The following is a 20560-nucleotide window of genomic DNA, read 5'->3' as shown; positions in this document are numbered from 1 at the left end:
CCATAATTTAAAACATTTCAATTTAAAACCAATTTCAAATTTTAAAAACCCATCATAAAATCAGGACAGCCCAGCTAACTGAAAGAGGTAGGTTTTAAGGGCCCGACGAAAAGTCCGGAGGTCGGGGATCACTTGTATCTCTGGGCGTAGATTGTTCCAGAGGGCTGGTGCCACCACAGAGAAGGCTCTCCCCCTGGGGGTCGCCAGCCGACATTGTCTGGCTGACGGCACCGAGGAGGCCCTCTCTGTGGGAGCGAACCGGCCGGTGGGAGGCAATTGGTGGCAGAAGGCGGTCCCGTAAGTCCCCCAGCCCTAAACCATGGAGCGCTTTAACGGTGGTCACCAACACCTTGAAGCGCACCCGGATGTCCACCGGAAGCCAATGCAGCTCGCGCAGGAGAGGAGTCACATAGGAGCTGACAGTTATCAGCTGTCTTCCTTCGTTGTCCCGCCAAGTAGTAACATTAGCAATAAATAATCCACATACCTTTCCCTCAAAATAGAACGCATAGGAGACAGTGGCTTGTTTGCAAATAGAAGACAAATGAATCTGTAGAAATCAGTGGGTTTTTTTTTATTTAAAAATAGCCATATACAAAATATATGTTCTCTATTTTTTTTTTTTTTTGAAAAGAAAAACCCCTCTTATTTTACAAAATTTGCTTACAAATTAGTAGCACGTTTAACTTTACAGACAGAATCCAACATTCTCAGTAACGCTGCCCAGGGAAACATTAAAAGAACATCCTGAGATTTTGGGTGGCAGCATCCAAAATTCGTTTGCAGGGTTACATGTGTGAACTTCGCTTCCGAGAAGAAACTGTGGTCAGTTGGGTTTCCACTGTTCATTGTTACAATCGCACAATGGTTAGTCCAACCATAATCCCAGACTGCTTGCTAATGCAAGTTTAAATTCTCCTGGACCAGGGGTGTCAAACTTGTGACGCCAGTTGACGTATCGTGACTTTTCCCCCCTTTGCTAAAATGGGGGTGGGAAGGGCCAGCGTGTGACGCATCCATCCCTCAGGCCGCAAGTTTGACACCCCTGTCTTAAACTAACCCCCCCCCCCCCCAAACTTGGCACCTTTCAGATCTCAGCAGGAACTATGATGGCTGAAGAATTCTGCATATCTGGAGAGCGGGTTTGAGTCTGTCTCAGACTTTTGCGTTGGATGCAGATCTACCTTCCACTCACCATTTATAATGGAAAGGCACTTCTAGATGGCCTGGGTGTGAGGCCTGGAAACCATCTTTTTCATTGGATCTTCAGGCCTGCCACATTTACTACTACTGTGGGAAACTGGGAGGGGGGACTGTATGGAGCTAGGGTGATATATATAGTCATAATAACATTCCTTTCTCAGAGAGTCAAGGACATCTTGCCCTGCACCTGGACGTCTGGAACTGGGAGGCATCTCCAGTTGGGATGGTGTTTTGATTGGACCGTGTTTTTTTTTTTTTAATATGCCGCCCTTCTCCTGAGACTCAGGGCGGCTTACAATGCGTAAAGCAATAGCCTTCATACTTTTGTATATTTTATACAAAGTCAGCTTATTGCCCCCACAAACCGGATCCTCATTTTACCCACCTTAGAAAGGATGGAAGGCTGAGTCGACCTTGAGCCTGGCGAGAATTGAACTCGCAGTAATTGCAGGCAGCTGGATGTTAAATGCTGCCTTAGTAGGAGGCATTAGCCTCCTACGCCACTCAGGCTCTACTGTGTGATGGACATGTGGGTGCAGGGCGAAGGGACTTGGACTTTTCTTTGGGTGGGGAAAACCTGGAGGCTTTCAGATTCGTGTTTTCCCAGATGTGCCGATATGACATCTCTAATAAAATGGAACTTTGAGGAAACTCAAGCCTCGGAGGTTTATTTCATTGGGGGTGTTACTTGAAACCCTGATACTGGGAGAACTAGAGATCTTCCAACTCTTTGCTGCGCATTCATGGATCTACTGAAAATCTGTTCTGATTCATTTTGAGAGTCCCAAAATGTGGTGCATGATTTAATGGAAAGCCACCACCCAACATTACATGAGCAAAAAGTATTATTTTGGATGCAAACAATGCTTTCACTGCCATTCAGAATATGTGGACGGAGATCTTCAGGTTATCCCACGGAGAGATAACTTGCTTCAGATTTAACAGAGGCAACACCATGGGATCTAGTCAAGCTTTCCTAACCCGTCTGAACCTCTCAGAGGTAGAGGGATTAAGAAGTCAAACATTCTGCAAGGATTCTGCTGTTATCTTCTTGGACTGGAAACTTGGCCTAGCCCAGCCCAATTTGAAGACTTTCAGAGAGAGACTTCATATCTGCAAAGACAGCTACACACCCCAATGGCCAACTCTCAAAAAGTTGGCCAAGAGTCATCCTTCAGAGGAGAGGTTACATTCACCGGCATTAAGGAGGATTTTTGTTCTTCTTCAGCAGAGAGCTAGCGATGGCCAGCGCACCGCCTTGTACAAACCTCACAAAGTTGTCCCCAGCTAATGGCCCTAATGCGTAGAGTCCCTTCTCGTGAACGGACTCGTACGTGAAGAGATCCGTGTCTATTGGGTTCCTCTTGGAACTGACCGGCTGCTCGCAGTCAACGGCCAACTCCATGCCATTGTTGGGCAAGTAGGCGAGGTTGGGGTTGGAACCGATGAGGACAAAAGCCATGGAGATTGGGTGTATTTTTTGACGGCCGCTCTTGTCCGCGAAGATGCACTTCCGGTCCTCCAAAAAGCAGACGACGTGATGCTCGGGAAGGCTGACGTAATGTTCGTACGGTCCTGGGTAAGGGTTTGCCTGCTCCCTCATCATCTGGTGGACTTTGTGGTACTCTGGATACATTGTTTTGGGGAGCTGGTTGAAGATGAGGGCCGGGTCATTTACTCGCCGGCGAAAAACGTGGATCACAGGAATGTTACAATGGTGGGCAAAGAGGATTGCGTCGGCAGCCGTTAAGCCAGCTCCTACGATCAAGATTGGGTCCGACATGATACCGACCTCCTTGTTCTTGACGGCTTCTTCAAGAGCCGACAGCGTGTGATGGATGAAAGGGAGATGCTCGCCTTGGATCCCAAGCTGGGTTGGGCTATCATAGGTCCCCGTGGCCAAGACCACATTTTCTGCGTAAACGGAGAAGGGATGGGTGCCAGTGATGTTGGTGACAAACCCGTCAACTTGAAAGACACTGTCCCTGTTTTCTTCCCACACGGAGCTGCTGTCCTTGGAACCTTGACCACCGTAACTCTCTTCTGAATCCACGTTCAGTTTCTTCACCGATGTCACCAGAGTTCCAGAGACGAAGTTCTTCTTCAGCCCTTTCTTGGCCACGTAATATTGATAGTATTGGACTATGTCGCCAGCAGTTGCCCTGTTGTTTCTGAAGCCTCTGTAGAACAAAAATATGGATCAGAACTGATTAATCATCGATGGACACCACTCCCGTAGCCACTCGTAATTCGTAACCCAAAGCTAGGGTTTTGAGCTCAATTTCAAAGCATTTTATGAATGGATTAGAAACAAATTGGATGAAAACATAAGGGGACATTTCCATACTAGACAAGTAAACCAGCTTCTAATGAGAAATATGGGTAGCCTGTGGGTTGCTCATAAGTAGAACATTGGAGACAACCCAGTGGTGATTTCCAAATTTTTTTTACTATTGGTTCTGTGGAAGTGACTTTGTGTCCGTGGCTCGGTGGGCGTGGCAGGGGAAGGATCGACCTTCCTTGCCACCGCTGTTAAGTGAATCACTGCGGGTGCCTTGGATGCCAAGGAGCCTTGGTGGTGCAACAGACTAAAGTGCTGTTAAATGCTAGCACTTAGCTGCCAGCTGCCTGCAATTACTGCGAGTTCAATTCTCACCAGGCTCAAGGTTGACTCAGCCTTCCATCCTTTCGAGGTAGGTAAAATGAGGACCCGGATTGTGGGGGCAATAAGATGACTTTGTATAAAAAAGAACACCGCTTGGGGGGGCCGAAAGCCCTTCTAAGCAGGTATATACAAAAGTATGAAGGCTATTACTTAACGCATTGTAAGCCGCCCTGAGTCTCCGGAAAAGGGCGGCATATAAATCAAACTAATCATCATCATCATCATCATCATCATCATCATCATCATCATCATCATCATCACAAAGTACCGGGACTTGCAAATTGAAGTTGAGCGACTGTGGAAAAAGAAATCGTGTGTTGTCCCGATTGTAATTGGAGCCCTTGGAGCAATACCCAAAGGGCTACCCCGCTATTTGGAAATTCTAAATTTGCCAGACTTGAACATTTTGACTCTACAAAAAACCACCTTACTCGGAACAGCTTACATCCTCCGACGATACCTTAACAGTTCCTAGGTCCTTGGTTAGGACTCGAGCTGCTGAGTTATTAACCAGCCTCAAAGGCTGTGAATCTCACCAAAGATTAACTAATCATCATCATCATCATCATCATCATCATCATCATCATCCTACCTTTTTTTCTTGCTCAACCATTCCTTGAATGGAACATCAGGGAGCCCCATCCAATCTCCTTGGCTCAGGGTGAACATGGATCCTTCAATAGACTACACAGAAAGAGAGAAAGAAAAAAATAATAAAATTAACACATCAGTCCAGTTCTGGAAATACAAGTGGAAGCAGTGAAGGAATTGATATAGGGCCCTGATGGCGAACCTGTGGCACGCGGAGCCCTCTCTGCAGGCACGCGAGCCGTCGCCCAGCTCAGCTCCACCGGGGATGCGCGCGCCTCCCGCCAGCCAGCTGATTTTCAGATCTCTGGTGCGAGGTGCATGCGGGAGATGCATGCACAGAGGCGGGAGGGGGTCTCCGCATGTGTGGGGATGGCAGGAGCGCCGGGGGCATGCCCACCCCCCACACACCCCCACACCAAAATGGGCCGTGGGGGGAGCAGTGTGCCCCTCCCCCATGGCCCGTTTTTGGTCCCAGGAGGCTTCAGGAAGGCTTTCCAGGCCCAAAACAGGCCACGGGGAGTTGCACGCGCATTCACAGTGGGGGGTGGGGGGGCACCTATGCATGCACGGGGCGGGGCACGCAGGGGAGAATTGCATTATGGGTGTGGACACACACGCGTGCAACCCTCCCCCGCCCTTCCCCCGCTTTTGGCACGCAATGGCAAAAAGGTTAGCCATCACTGATATAGGGAGACTGGTGGGTCCTTCCCGCAAAATTAGCCGGAGAATTAAAATTTGCCCCTCCTCACAAATCTAGCCCGGGCCTCTCTCTCTTAATACACAATGCCACTTCTTTTGACTTGGTTGCAAGGTGGTTGCATAAACAACCAGCAAAATTGATGGTTGCAAAGCGAGGTTTACGACTTTGCACGATGAGAACTCTAGTAATCGTGGCTTATTAACAAACCATGTTTTAATCTGCATGGCTCAGGATTCTCTCCGGCCATAGAAGTTATAAGGATGCTTTAGAAATCCCATTAGAAATTCTTGTTCGTTCTTATTTGGAATGCTTTTGCTAATCTGGGATTTGATTCTATTCCCACCCACCCCTATTTTTAGACTTTGATATTTCACTTTCACAATATTTTTTTGTACAATTATACCCATTTCAGTTTATGTAAACTTTCAAGTCATTTAAGCTGATGCCAAATCTTCTCTGTAATACAGAGACTTACAACAGATCACTTAGTGACCGTTCGAAGTTACGACGGCACTGAAAAAAAGTGATTTATGACTGTTTTTCACACTTACAACCGTTGCAGTGATTAAAATCCAGATGCCTGGCAACTGACTCATATTTATGACGGCTGCAATGTCCTGGGGTCATAGGATCCCCTTTGGCGTCCTTCTGACAAGCAAAGTCAATGGGGAAGCCAGATTCACTTAACAACCAGATTACTAATTTATCGACTGCAGTGATTCACTTAACAACGGGGGCAAAAAAAGGTCGTAAAATGGGGCAACATTCACTTAACAAATGTCTCACGACAACAGAAATTTTGGGCTCAATTGTGATTATTCGAGGACTACTTTATGTCAATTTTTTTAGGTAGCATGGAGTTGCTGTTGTTTTGGCTATTTGAAGAATCAGCTTTAATAAATATAAGGCAGGCATGTATATATATATATATATATATATATATATATATATATATATATATGTATATATGTATATATGTATATATGTATATATGTATGTAGGTCTTTGGTTATTCGGGTCTTCTCCCACGTAAAATTGGAAGTGTCTTGGCGACGTTTCAACGAAGTCTCATTCGTCATCTTCAGGCTGGTGTTCTCGGCTTCGTGCTTCCAGGAGCAAATATGTATATATACGTATATGTATATATACGTATATGTATATACGTATATATATATATCAATTTTCTTACTTCTTCGTAGGGTCTATGTGTGTTTTTCTTCTAGCCAGGTTTTCCCTACGTAGCCAAGGTTTTTTTTTTTTTTTTTTTTTTTTTTTGTAGCTACTGAGCTGGAGCTACAAAAAAAAAAAACCTTGGCTACGTAGGGAAAACCTGGCTAGAAGAAAAACATATATATATATATATATATATATATATATATATATGTATACATATATATATATATATATACACACACACTAACCAGTGGTGAAATCTAAAATTTGTTACTACCGGTTCTGTGGGCATGGCTTGGTGGTGGGGGGTAATGTGACGGGGTGGGTGTGACCATTTTTTTTTTTACTTTGAAAACCATCTTTTCTACCTCCTCTTCAGAAGAGATTGTAAAAAAAATGCTTTCAAAAGGCTCTGATGATCCCAGCTGAGCCATGCGATCATCAGAGGCTTTTTTTTTTTACTTTTAAAAGCATTTTTTCGGCCGAAGAGGTTGTAGAAAAAATGCTTTTAAAAGTAAAAAAAAAAAAGCCTCTGATGATTGTGCGGCTCAGCTGGGCATGGGGGCGCAGGGATTTTTGCTACCGGTTCTCCGAACCATCCACCTCCATTGCTACCGGATCGGGCGATCAGGTCCGAACTGGGAGCATTTCACCCCTGATACTAACACAAGAACAGTGTAGACAAATTGAAATTCCAACTGTATTTAGCAGTTCTTTGATAGAAGTATGTAAAATATTTCAACCGCAAAACACCCTGTTTCATACTATTTGAAATGTTTTATTTCATCTTTCATTTGATTTGGTGGGTTATGATACACCAAGCAAGAAAATAATAATATAATAAACAAAATGCAACAAAAAAAAAGAGAGAAACTATTCAAAAAGAAGAAGAAGGAAAAAAAAAACCAAGATGGCAAGTCCAGCAGATACATAATCTAAAACATCCCAGTATTATCTAACTTCCAGCAGATGTCCCAAATTTACTGGAAGCGTTTTGGCACTGTTTCAACCATTCCAGGAATGCTCGAACTCTGAAAGAGCCCATTTTAAGTTCAAAAGGCTCTTTTCGAACTTGACATTCAACTATTGGAAACTGGCAAAGCTTTTAAAAGGGGTTGGGACTAGTCCAAACTCTTTTACTAAAACCAGAATTAAAACGTGAAACATTTTGAATTTGTATTTAATTATTCTTCAGGGTTCAAACCAGGGGCGCTATTCAGCAGGTTCTGACAGATTCTGGAGAACCGATAGCGGAAATTTTGAATAGTTCAAAGAACCGGCAAATACCACCTCTGGCTGGCCCCAGAGTAAGGTGGGAATGGGGATTTTGCAATATCCTTCCCACTGGAGTGCGGTGGGAATGGGGATTTTGCAGTATCCTTCCCCTGCCACGCCCACCAAGCCACACCCACCAAGCCACACCATGCCCAGCAAGCCACACCCACAGACCCGGTCGTAAAAATATTTGAATCCCACCACTGATCTAAGGGAGGAATACCACTTTCCTCAATTCCCATATTTTTATTCAATCCATAAGAAACTCAGGGGATCTTCTTCCACTGTTTTGTTTGAAGCAGGGTGGATAAAAATCAATGATTTTTTTAAAAAAATTAAAAAAAATCGGATTTTTTTTATTAAAATCGGATTTTTTATTTTTTATCGAATTTATTTTAATAAATAACTTTTGGGGTAAAAATCTATCGTAAGATAGTTTTCTATTTAAGATACATAAATAATTTAGTTTATTCAGCATGAAATGGAGCTTAGTTATGTCGCATGAGGCTGTATATTCTGCAACACTGGGACTATCGGTGAGTCAACAGTGGGTCAAAGGAGTAGCAGAGATGACAGCGGCTCTTTAAAAATTATGATTTAAATAGACTTGACTTAAATCAAGCCTTTTTACTAGTGATTTAAATCATGATTTAAATTGTGATTTAAATCAACTCGATTTAAATCAAATCCACCCTGGTTTGAAGTATCTTCACATTATGAAATGCTGACAGCCAAGAAGTCTTTGGAGTCAGAAAGACTACCCATTCATCCTAGCACTACCTTCTCCTACCACTGCCTCTGGAAAGAAAACTCAAAATACCTGCAAACGAAACAATTTTTTCCACTGTGGAATAAAATAGAAAATACAAAGGTCTCCCATGGAGAAAGAAAAACCCTTGAGCCAATAGATAAAGAGTTCGGGGAGACAGGATAGCAGTGCTCCAGTATTTGAGGGGCTGCCACAAAGAAGAGGGGGTCAAATTATTCTCCAAAGCACCGGAAGGCAGAACAAGAAGCGATGGGTGGAAACTAATCAAAAGCAACTTAGAAGTAAGGAGACATTTCCTAACAGTGAGAACACTTGACCAGTGGAACAATTTGCCTCCAGAAGTTGTGGGAGCTTCATCACTGGAGGCTTTCAAGAAGAGATTGGACAACCATTTGTCTGGAATGATGTAGAGCAGGGGTGAAATGTAAAATTTGTTACTACCGGTTCTGTGGGCGTGGCTTGGTGGGCATGGGGGGGGCGCACAGGGATTTTTGCTACCGGCTCTCCGAACCACCCGCCGCCATCGCTACCGGATCGGGTGATCCGGTCCGAACCGGGAGCATTTCACCCCTGGTGTAGAGTCTCCTGCCGTGGGCAGAGGGTTGAACTAGATAGAAGACCTCCAAGATCCCTTCTTCTTTTTTTTTTTTTTTTTAATTTGACTTATATGCCGCCCTTCTCCGGAGACTCAGGGCGGCTTACAATGCGTTAAGCAATAGCCTTCATCCTTTTGTATATTTATACAAAGTCAGCTTATTGCCCCCACAAACTGGGTCCTCAATTTACCTACCTTAGAAAGGATGGAAGGCTGAATCAACCTTGAGCCTTGGAGAGATTCGAACCAGCAGTAAATTGCAGGCAGCTGTGTTAATAACAGGGTGCGTAGACCACTGTACTATCAAGGCTCTTCTGACTGTAATATCCTATTGTTCCATGTACTATAGCCTTCATTTATAAATGCTAACATCTTGAGCTGCACTTACATGCCAAGCTCCTCCAGGGAGGGTTTTGCCAAGAACCAGATGAGGGATCGCTCGGTCAGGTTCATGCCACCAAGTGAGGACTGAATCGGCTGTCCCACCAAAGTCCGTATCTGGACGCAAAAGGGCGTCGAAAAGGAGAGCCACTGGACTGGAAGATCGACCCTCTAAACCTTCAGAGAGATACTCCAGATCCTATAGGGAGAAACCAGACGTCTTGATGGGTGATTCCTAATTAAGTCTGGGGCACTGCTCTAATTTAGACATTACTATATTTTTCAGAGTATAAGACGCACCTTTTTCCCCCCTTAAAAGAAGGGTGAAAATTTGGGTGCGTCTTATACACCGAATGTAGCCCCGCCCACCCACTGGCCCCCAACCTTTGGCCTCTGCCTCCCAGCAATTTACCTCCTTGCAGCAAGCAGTAAGAAGAAACAGCCCATTTCAGCTTCAGCACAACCTAATTAGCACAAGCTGATTCCCAACTCTCAGCTGTTTCAGGCTGCAGGGATTGCCATTGCCTATGGCTGCGCGGGCCTCTGCTGCTTGCTGCAAGGAGGTAAATTGCTGGGATTTTTTTTTTCTTGTGCTAATCAAGCTATGCTGAAAACGAAAATGAAACTAAAGCAGGCTGTTTGCTGCAATGAGGCAAAATTGCTGGGAGGCAGAGGCAGATTTCTTTTTCTTGTTTTCCTCATCAAAAAAGGTAGGTGCGTTTTATAGTCCGGAGCGTCTTATACTCTGAAAAATACGGTAAATGGCGATAAGCTTTCCTTCCCGCTTCAGAATACATTGAATGGCAAACTCTAAAGCTCAGCGTAAATTTTGGACTGCAAAGAGGCAAATCTGTTGCACAGGCTTTGAAATAGCCAACCATCTTAAAATTAACCATGTTAATTTTATTTACCTATTTGTATCCCACCTTTATTATTTTTACAAATAACTCAAGATGACAAACGTATCCGACATAGTTTCCTCCCTCCTATTTCCCCCACAACAACAACTCTGTGAGGTGCGTTGGTCTGAGAGAGAGAGGGATGGCCTAAAGTCACCCACCCAGTTTCCATAACTAAGGTGAGACCTGAACTTGGGGTCTTCTGTTTTTTAGCTTGGTGCTTCATCATTAGACCAAACTGCTCTTCTATCTATCTATCTATCTATCTATCTATCTAGTCTGTCTCTCCCTCTATCTATCTATCTAATCTATCTATCTATCTATCTATCTATCTATCTATCTGGTCTGTATCTATCTATCATCTATCTATCTATCTATCTATCTATCTATCTATCTATCTAGTCTGTCTCTCTCTCTCTCTATCATCTATCTATCTATCTAGTCTCTCTCTCTCTCTATCTAGTCTGTCTCTATCTATCATCTATCTATCTCTCTAGTCTGTCTATCTATCTATCTATCTATCTAGTCTGTCTCTCTCTCTCTCTCTCTCTCTCTCTCTATCTATCTAGTCTCTCTCTCTCTCTCTCTCTATCTATCTATCTTGTCTATCTATCTATCTATCTAGTCTCTATCTATCTATCTATCTATCTATCTATCTATCTATCTATCTATCTATCATCTATCTATCTATCTTGTCTGTCTGTCTGTCTGTCTGTCTATCTATCTATAAATTTTATTAATTTTCTATTATTTACATTTGCATATATGTGCTAGTCGTTCCAGACTCTAGGGGGCGGTGCTCATCTCCGTTTCAAAGCCGAAGAGCCAGTGCTGTCCGAAGACGTCTCCGTGGTCATGTGGCCGGCCAAAGGCTCACGGAACGCTGTTACCTTCCCACCAAAGGTGGTCCCTGTTTTTCTACTGGCATTTTTTTATACGTGCTTTCAAACTGCTAGGTTGGCAGAAGCTGGGACAAGGTACGGGAGCTCACCCCTTTACGCGGCACTAGGGATTCAAACCGCTGAACTGCTGACCTTTTGATTGACAAGCTCAGCATCTTAGCCACTGAGCCACCACATCCCTTTACATTTGCTAGTGCTTAATAAACATTGTGTTGTCTGGGTATTTAATTTGCTTGACAATACAGATTACATTCTTAATCTCCACCTCTTTTTTTTCCAACCACTGGTAAAATACATTCCATGCTTGCTAATATTCTGTGTCTTTTTTCTGTTTAATTTTCAGTGTAAGTCTATCCATTTCTGCACCATTTAATATCTTCCTAATTATCTCTCTGTCCTGCGGTGTTTCTTCGTTTTTCCAATATTGTGCGAAGACCAAACTGCTCTTACAGAACCTATAAATGTCTATAATATAATTATAAACTTATAAGAGTTTGCCATGGGTGGCTCAGTGGCTAAGACGCTGAGCTTGTCGATAGAAAGGTTCAGCGGTTTGAATCCCTAGTGCCGCGTAACGAGGTGAGCTCCCGTTCCTTGTCCCAGCTTCTGCCAACCTAGCAGTTCGAAAGCACGTAAAAAATGCAAGTAGAAAAATAGGGAACACCTTTGGTGGGAAGGGAACAGCGTTTTCCGTGTGCCTTTGGCGTTGAGTCATGCCGGCCACATGACCACGGAGACGTCTTTGGACAGCGCTGGCTCTTCGGCTTTGAAACGGTGATGAGCACCGCCCCCTAGAGTCGGGAACGACTAGCACGTATGTGCGAGGGGAACCTTTACCTTTACCTTTTTAAGAGTTTGCCACCCATAATGAAACCCTGGGACTAAAGGATAACCTCCTTGTTTTTGCAAAAGCAAAGAGTTTCTCTGCAGCCAAATCTACTTGATTAGCAAAACCACCTCATAGAGATCTGGACTATACCGACCTGATCTACGATGGGAACCTCGGGGGTCTCTTCTAATTTCCTTTGCAAGATCGGATTAGGATGAACAGAGTTCCTTCTGACATAGGGCACGTTGCCAGACAAGAGATAGGACAAACAGATTCCTGAGGGACCATTTCCTGAAAGACAGAAATCAAGTGGATTCAAGTTAGGTTACGCGCCCCAGATATATTATTTATTTTCATCCTGCCTTTCTTATTTTCATTAATAACACAAGACGGTGAAGAACAAAGTTCCCCACACTCCTTCCTCCTCCTCCTCCTATTTTCCAGTCATCTTGTATCAAACCAACGCCTCTGGAATTAAAGGAACATCATTGTGACTCAATTGCAATTAGGTGCGCCAAGCAGATGCAAATCTGGATTTTGCATTGTTGGGAAAAGTAGGTGCCTGTTTTAACGTTGGATTTTATTTGTGGCTCCCCGCATTTCCTTTTGCAGAACGGTCAAAATAAGTCTGCTGGGTTTGTTTTGAAGTTGTCGGTCAAGAGGTGAAATTCAGTGGCTGGCTGAATCCAAGTGCTTAGAGAACAAATTTGGCTTGCTACAAAGCTACAAGAGGCATAATTCACACGTAGGAGGCCTTCCACCACAAGGGCTGGGTTCATTGTGGGTTCATTCAGGCAGTGGTGGGTTGCTACCGGTTTGCCCCGGATTGAAGGCTCCGCCCACCCGCCCAGACACTTCTGTGCATGCACAGAAGCTTCTGCACATGCGTAGAAGCATCGCGTGCGCACACAAGCACATGCACGAGCAAACCAGTAGCAAACTAAATTGAAACCCACAACTGTTCATAGGGTTGTCTGAGCCAGGAACAAGAGAAAGGACTTTTGTATGGCAAGTCCTGGCAAATTTTTTTTTAATTTTTAATTTATTTATTTTTAATTTGATTTATATGCCGCGCTTCTCCAGAGACTCAGGGCGGCTTACAGTGCCTTGGTAGTACAGTGGTCTACGCACCCTGTTATAAACACAGCTGCCTGCAATTTACTGCTGGTTCGAATCTCGCCAAGGCTCAAGGTTGACTCAGCCTTCCATCCTTTCTAAGGTAGGTAAAATGAGGACCCGGTTTGTGGGGGCAATAAGCTGACTTTGTATAAATATACAAAAGGATGAAGGCTATTGCTTAACGCATTGTAAGCCGCCCTGAGTCTCCGGAGAAGGGCGGCATATAAATCAAATTAAAAAAAATAAAATAAATAGTCTTCATACTTTTGTATATTTATACAAAGTCAGCTTATTGCCCCCACAAACTGGGTCCTCAATTTTACCTACCTTAGAAAGAATGGAAGGCTGAGTCAACCATGAGCCTGGCAAGGCTCAAGTGGCACGCTTAGCCTGCCCAAAGATATTCCAGCTGAACAACTCGGATTTATTTTGGAATCAGAAAAAAGTGACTTATGACCATTTTTCACACTTATGACCATTGCAAGCATTCCATGTGGTCCCGTGATTAAAATTTGGACCCTTGGAAACTGGCAAATATTTATGATTATTTCAGCGTCCCATGCAAATACAGGCAGTCCTTCAGATACGACCAAGGACAACCAAGGAGTCCCAAATTTGTGTTGTTAAGCCAGAGATTTGTTAATTGAGTTTTGCCCCATTTTACGACATTTCTTGGCACAGTTGTTAAGTGAATCCCTACAGTTGATAAGTGAGTAACCTGGTGGTTAAGTGAATCTCTCTTCCCCTATTGCTTGCCCGAAGGTCGCAAAAAGGGACACTGCAACCGTCATAAATATGAGCCAGTTGCCAAGCCTCTGAATTTTGATCACGTGATCCTGGGGGCTGCTGCAAAGGTCGCCACTGTGAAAAACGGTCGTAAGCAGTGGTGAAAATCCAATTTTTTTTACTACCAGTTCTGTGGGCGTGGCTTGGTAGGCGTGGTATGGTTTGGTGGGTGTGGCTTGGTGGGTGTGGCAGGGGAAGGATACTGCAAAATCCCCATTTCCTCCCTACTTCTGGAGGAAGGATATTGCAAAATCCCCATCTCCTCCCCACTTCTGAAGGAAGGATATTGCAAAATCCCCATTCCCTCCCCACTTCTGGAGGAAGGGTACTGCAAAATTCCCATTCCCTCTCCACTTCTGGAGGAAGGATATTGCAAAATCCCCATTCCCACCCCACTTCTGGAGGAAGGGTACTGCAAAATTCCCATTCCCTCTCCACTTCTGGAGGAAGGATATTGCAAAATCCCCATTCCCACCCCACTTCTGGAGGAAGGATACTGCAAAATTCCCATCCCCTCCCCACTTCTGAAGGAAGGATATTGCAAAATCCCCATTCCCTCCCCACTTCTGGAGGAAGGGTACTGCAAAATTCCCATTCCCTCTCCACTTCTGGAGGAAGGATATTGCAAAATCCCCATTCCCTCCCCACTTCTGGAGGAAGGATACTGCAAAATTCCCATTCCCTCTCCACTTCTGGAGGAAGGATATTGCAAAATCCCCATTCCCTCCCCACTCTGGGGCCAGCCAGAGGTTCTCCAAACTACTCAAAATTTCCGCTACCGGTTCTGCAGAACCTGTCAGAACCTGCTGGATTTCACCCCTGGTCGTAAGTCACTTTTTTTTTCACTGCCATTGTAACTTCGAACAGTCACTAAGTGAAATGTTGTAAGTCGGGGACGATCTGTATCTGAGAAAACTTGCAAATCTAATTATTTTAGATAAGAGAACTGAGGCGTTCGTTTTTTAGAGCTGCTTTCTTGCCGGATTAATATTAATATTTTAACCGGCTGGGACAGAACCATCTGTCACTCTTCGCGACAGGAACGTTGTGACTTAAAAGGAAATGTTAGAGCTGCGTAACACGCAAAGAAGCCGGTCAGCATGACACAGCAAGAGAGGGAGGGATTCTGTTGTATCTGGCACAGGCCCCAGGTTGTAAAAACAGCTGGAAGTCACCATTTTCCCCACCCTTCTCGGCTCTCGTTACAGTCCAGCTTTTTTTTTTTTTTTTTCTGGTGAAGCACTCGTCCCAAAGGGTCTAAATTAAATAGAACATCCTGCAGCTTCCAGAAATCTTTTGAGGCTTACATTTATAGGTAGGAAAATTCCATTAGCACTTAACTGTATCTGGAGAAAGATACAGAGTATAGAATAATAGGCTTGGAAGGGGGCCTGGGAAGTCATCTAGTCTAACCCACTGCTCAAGCAGGAGATTCTAGACCAGAGGTGTCAAACTCAATTTCATTGAGGGTCGCATCAGGGTTGTGTTTGACCTCTGGGGGCCAGGGTGGGCGTGGCCAGGGTGGGTGTGGCCTGTGGTGGCGCGAGCACTCTGCCAGCGAAAACAGAGCTCCCAAGCTCCATTTTTGGCTGCAATGGCCTCCTGCAAGCCTCTGCCAGCGAAAACGGAGCTCGGGAGGGCTGCAGCGGGCTGGTCCTTCTCTGTTTCCAGGGTGGCCCTGTGGGCCAGATCTAAGTACCCCACGGGTCGGATCTGGCCCCCACGCCTTGAGTTTGACACCCTTGTTCTCTACCATCAGCCGCAGTGGCGCAGTGGTTAGAGTGCAGTACTGCAGGCTACTTCTGCTGACTGCCGGCTGCCTGCAATTTATTTATTTATTATTTATAAATTTGATTTATATGCCGCCCTTCTCCAGAGACTCAGGGCGGCTTACAATGCACTAAGCAATAGCCTTCATACTTTTGTATATTTATACAAAGTCAGCTTATTGCCCCCACAAACTGGGTCCTCATTTCACCTACCTTAGAAAGGATGGAAGGCTGAGTCAACCTTGAGCCTGGTGAGATTCGAACCTGCAGAAATTGCAGGCAGCTGGTCTTAATAACAGGGTGCATTAAACCACTGTACTACCAAGGCTCCTTTGGCAGATCGAATCTCATCAGGCTCAAGGTTGACTCAGCCTTCCGTCCTTCTGAGGTGGGTAAAATGAGGACCCAGATTGTTGGGGGGGGGTGACAGGCTGACTCTGTAAACTGCTTAAAGAGGGCTGTAAAAGCACTGTAAAGCGGTATATAAGTCTACATGCTATTAGGATTAGGAGGGAGGGAGGGAGGGAGGAAGGGAGGAAGGGAGGAAGGAAGGAAGGAAGGAAAAAAGGCAGGAAACTGAAAAAGAGGGGCAAGAAAGAGGGGAGGTGAGGGAGAGGGAGAGAAAGAAAGAGAGAGACAGAGAGAGAAAGAGAAAGAGAGAATATTAATAGATGTTCCTTTTTTAATCATCATTCTTGGAGCTCCAGCAGTTTGTGGCTGATAAGAGCAGGCTGGCTAGGGAAGATAACGGTGCTTGTATCTGCTGATTACTTCCCAGAGGTACTTACCTATAATGACCACCGGAAGAGGTTTGGCGTTGCTCTGTTCCAGATGTGCATGAAACATGACTTATTCTTTCGCTCTGCCAGCAGAGTTCAAAGACTTCCGAGCCTGCCTGTAACGATAAGGCCACACAAAGATTTGGACCATGGGCGGTTGCTCCTCTGACCCTCCCCAAACAGATGGCACAGAACTAAAGACTCAAAAGCTGGACAATCCAGCGAGAAAGTAGAGAAAGTGAGCAAATTTTCCACAGGCCAAGCCCAGGTCTGCCTTTAGGGTGCAGGAACTTTGTCCGGTCCTAGAATGGAAGTGTAAGCACCTTTCACACCTTGGCACCCATCTTTGTGTTGAAGAAGGGGAGGGGAGGGGAAAGAAGGAGAGGAGAGGGGAAGGAAGGAAGGAGAAGGGAGGGGAAGGAAAAGGAAGGAAGGAGAGGGGAAGGAAAGGAAAAGAAAGGGAAGGGAAGGAAGGAGAGGGGAAGGAAGGAGAGGAGAGGGGAGAGGAAGGAGAGGGGAGGGGAAGGAAGGAAGGAGAGGAGGAGGGGGGACGGGGGAGGGGAAGGAAGAAGAGGGGAGGGTAAGGGAAGGGAAGGAAGGAGAGGGGAAGGAAGGAGAGGGGAGGGGAAGGAGAGGAGAAGGGAAGGAAGGAGAGGGGAGGGGAAGGAAAGGAAAGGAAAGGAAAGGAAAGAAAAGGAAAGGGAAGGAATGAGAGGGGAAGGGAAGGAAAGGAAAGGGAAGGAAGGAAGGAGAGGAGAGGGGGGACGGGGGAGGGGAAGAAAGAAGAGGGGAGGGGAGGGGAAGGAAGGAGAGGGGAGGGGAGAGGAAGGAGAGGGGAGGGGAGAGGAAGGAGAGGGGAGGGGAAGGAAGGAAGGAGAGGGGGATGGGGGAGGGGAAGGAAGAAGAGGGGAGGGTAAGGGAAGGGAAGGAAGGAGAGGGGAAGGAAGGAGAGGGGAGGGGAAGGAGAGGAGAGGGGAAGGAAGGAGAGGGGAGGGGAGAGGAAGGAGAGGGGAGGGGAGAGGAAGGAGAGGGGAGGGGAGAGGAAGGAGAGGGGAGGGGAAGGAAGGAAGGAGAGGAGAGGGGGACGGGGGAGGGGAAGGAAGAAGAGGGGAGGGTAAGGGAAGGGAAGGAAGGAGAGGGGAAAGAAGGAGAGGGGAGGGGAAGGAGAGGAGAGGGGAAGGAAGGAGAGGGGAGGGGAAGGAAAGGGAAGGGAAGGGAAGGAATGAGAGGGGAAGGAAAGGAAAGGGAAGGAAGGAGAGGGGAAGGAAGGAGAGGGGAGGGGAAAGAAGGGGAGGGGAGAGGAAGGAGAGGAGAGGGGAGAGGAAGGAGAGGGGAGGGGAAGGAAGGAAGGAGAGGAGAGGGGGGACAGGGAGGGGAAGGAAGAAGAGGGGAGGGGATGGGAAGGAAGGAGAGGGGAAGGAAGGAAGGGGAGGGGAGAGGAAGGAGAGGAGAGGGGAGAGGAAGGAGAGGGGAGGGGAAGGAAGGAAGGAGAGGAGAGGGGGACGGGGGATGGGGGAGGGGAAGGAAGAAGAGGGGAGGGGAGAGGAAGGAAGGGGAGGGGAGGGGAAGGAAGGAGAGGGGAGAGGACCCTCCCCAGATTGCAAGGATTGTTTCCTAGCACATTGGCTGAAAAAAAAAGTGCCAAAGGGCACCACTTACCGTATATTTTCACACTGCATATCAGTGATTAACTACTAATGGGAATGCAGCTTACTGAATACAGGACCTTAGCAAATATTCAACCATTGAGAATTTACAGCTTTCTAAGCTTTCCTTAGATTTTCCCTGTCTTTCTCTTATTTATTTTAGCTAAAATATTTAACTTTGTTTCACACGTTGCACATGATTTTATTTATTTTTATCCCTGCCTTTATAATATTTATAAATAATTCAAGACCTGTTAGGTCCTCCTATTTCCCCATAACAGTAACATAGTCAGGTGGGTCGGCCTAAGAGGGAGGGACTGGCCCAGAGTCACCTTAGCTGAGTTTTATCCCTAAGGCAAGACTAGAATTCACCGTCTCCTGTTTTCTAGCCTGGCACCTTGACCGTTACACCAAACTGTCCTTGATAAATACAGATACAAGTACTATCTATCGTTATTGTAGATAACAACACTTCATAGAATACAACATGTATTTTATTGATTTATCTATTTGCATCCCACCTTTATTATTTTTACAAATAACTCAAGGTGGCAAATATATACAATAAACCTCCCTCCTATTTTCTCCACAACAACAATACTGTGAGGTGAATTGGGCTGAGATGAGAGAGTGTCACTGCCACAAGAGCACCCAGCTGGTTTTCATGATGAAGGTGGGACTAGAACTCACAGTCTCCTGGTGATCGGCCCAGAGTCACCCAGCTGGCTTTCATGGCTAAAATGGAACTAGAACTCACAGTCTCCTGGTGATTGGCCCAAAGTTACCCAGCTGGCTTTCATGGCTAAGGTGGGACTAGAACTCACAGTCTCCTGGTGATTGGCCCAAAGTTACCCAGCTGGCTTTCATGGCTAAGATGGAACTAGAACTCAGTGTCTCCTGGTGATTGGCCCAAAGTTACCCAGCTGGCTTTTATGGCTAAGGTGGGACTAGAACTCACAGTCTCCTGGTGATCGGCCCAAAGTTACCCAGCTGGCTTTTATGGCTAAGGTGGGACTAGAACTCAGTGTCTCCTGGTGATTGGCCCAAAGTTACCCAGTTGGCTTTTATGGCTAAGGTGGGACTAGAACTCACAGTCTCCTGGTGATCGGCCCAAAGTCACCCAGCTGGCTTTCATGGCTAAGATGGAACTAGAACTCACAGTCTCCTGGTGATCGGCCTAAAGTTACCCAGCTGGCTTTCATGGCTAAAATGGAACTAGAACTCACAGTCTCCTGGTGATTGGCCCAAAGTTACCCAGCTGGCTTTCATGGCTAAGGTGGGACTAGAACTCACAGACTCCTGGTGATTGGCCCAAAGTTACCCAGCTGGCTTTCATGGCTAAGATGGAACTAGAACTCACAGTCTCCTGGTGATCGGCCTAAAGTTACCCAGCTGGCTTTCATGGCTAAAATGGAACTAGAACTCACAGTCTCCTGGTGATTGGCCCAAAGTTACCCAGCTGGCTTTCATGGCTAAGGTGGGACTAGAACTCACAGTCTCCTGGTGATTGGCCCAAAGTTACCCAGCTGGCTTTCATGGCTAAGGTGGGACTAGAACTCACAGTCTCCTGGTGATTGGCCCAAAGTTACCCAGCTGGCTTTCATGGCTAAGGTGGGACTAGAACTCACAGTCTCCTGGTGATTGGCCCAAAGTTACCCAGCTGGCTTTCATGGCTAAGGTGGGACTAGAACTCACAGACTCCTGGTGATTGGCCCAAAGTTACCCAGCTGGCTTTCATGGCTAAGATGGAACTAGAACTCACAGTCTCCTGGTGATCGGCCTAAAGTTACCCAGCTGGCTTTCATGGCTAAAATGGAACTAGAACTCACAGTCTCCTGGTGATTGGCCCAAAGTTACCCAGCTGGCTTTCATGGCTAAGGTGGGACTAGAACTCACAGTCTCCTGGTGATTGGCCCAAAGTTACCCAGCTGGCTTTCATGGCTAAGGTGGGACTAGAACTCACAGTCTCCTGGTGATTGGCCCAAAGTTACCCAGCTGGCTTTCATGGCTAAGATGGAACTAGAACTCACAGTCTCCTGGTGATCGGCCTAAAGTTACCCAGCTGGCTTTCATGGCTAAAATGGAACTAGAACTCACAGTCTCCTGGTGATTGGCCCAAAGTTACCCAGCTGGCTTTCATGGCTAAGGTGGGACTAGAACTCACAGTCTCCTGGTGATTGGCCCAAAGTTACCCAGCTGGCTTTCATGGCTAAGGTGGGACTAGAACTCACAGTCTCCTGGTGATTGGCCCAAAGTTACCCAGCTGGCTTTCATGGCTAAGATGGAACTAGAACTCACAGTCTCCTGGTGATCGGCCTAAAGTTACCCAGCTGGCTTTCATGGCTAAGGTGGGACTAGAACTCACAGTCTCCTGGTGATTGGCCCAAAGTTACCCAGCTGGCTTTCATGGCTAAGGTGGGACTAGAACTCACAGACTCCTGGTGATTGGCCCAAAGTTACCCAGCTGGCTTTCATGGCT

General features: G+C 46.0%; 1 protein-coding gene across 1 annotated transcript in view; it reads right to left on the bottom strand.

Moving 5' to 3' along the window:
- Nucleotides 1–611: 611 nt before the first annotated feature.
- Nucleotides 612–20560, bottom strand: part of OSGIN1 (oxidative stress induced growth inhibitor 1) — a 30565-nt gene continuing 10616 nt past the window's right edge. Inside the window, exons 2-6 of the mRNA XM_070952935.1 lie at nucleotides 16445–16551; nucleotides 12137–12273; nucleotides 9360–9551; nucleotides 4461–4552; nucleotides 612–3383 (exon numbers count right to left, since the gene is read on the bottom strand). Coding sequence (XP_070809036.1) covers nucleotides 2405–3383; nucleotides 4461–4552; nucleotides 9360–9551; nucleotides 12137–12273; nucleotides 16445–16502 — 1458 coding nt within the window. The 5' untranslated portion in view covers nucleotides 16503–16551 and the 3' untranslated portion in view covers nucleotides 612–2404. The remainder of the gene's footprint in view (nucleotides 3384–4460; nucleotides 4553–9359; nucleotides 9552–12136; nucleotides 12274–16444; nucleotides 16552–20560) is intronic.

The sequence above is a fragment of the Pituophis catenifer genome, unplaced genomic scaffold (assembly GCF_029215685.1).
Source record: "Pituophis catenifer annectens isolate HBS135680 unplaced genomic scaffold, rPitCat1.0.hap2 SCAF_13, whole genome shotgun sequence".
NCBI lineage: Eukaryota > Metazoa > Chordata > Lepidosauria > Squamata > Colubridae > Pituophis > Pituophis catenifer.
The sequence above is the reverse complement of the archived record's forward strand: the minus strand, read 5'-3'. Positions and strand labels throughout refer to the sequence as shown.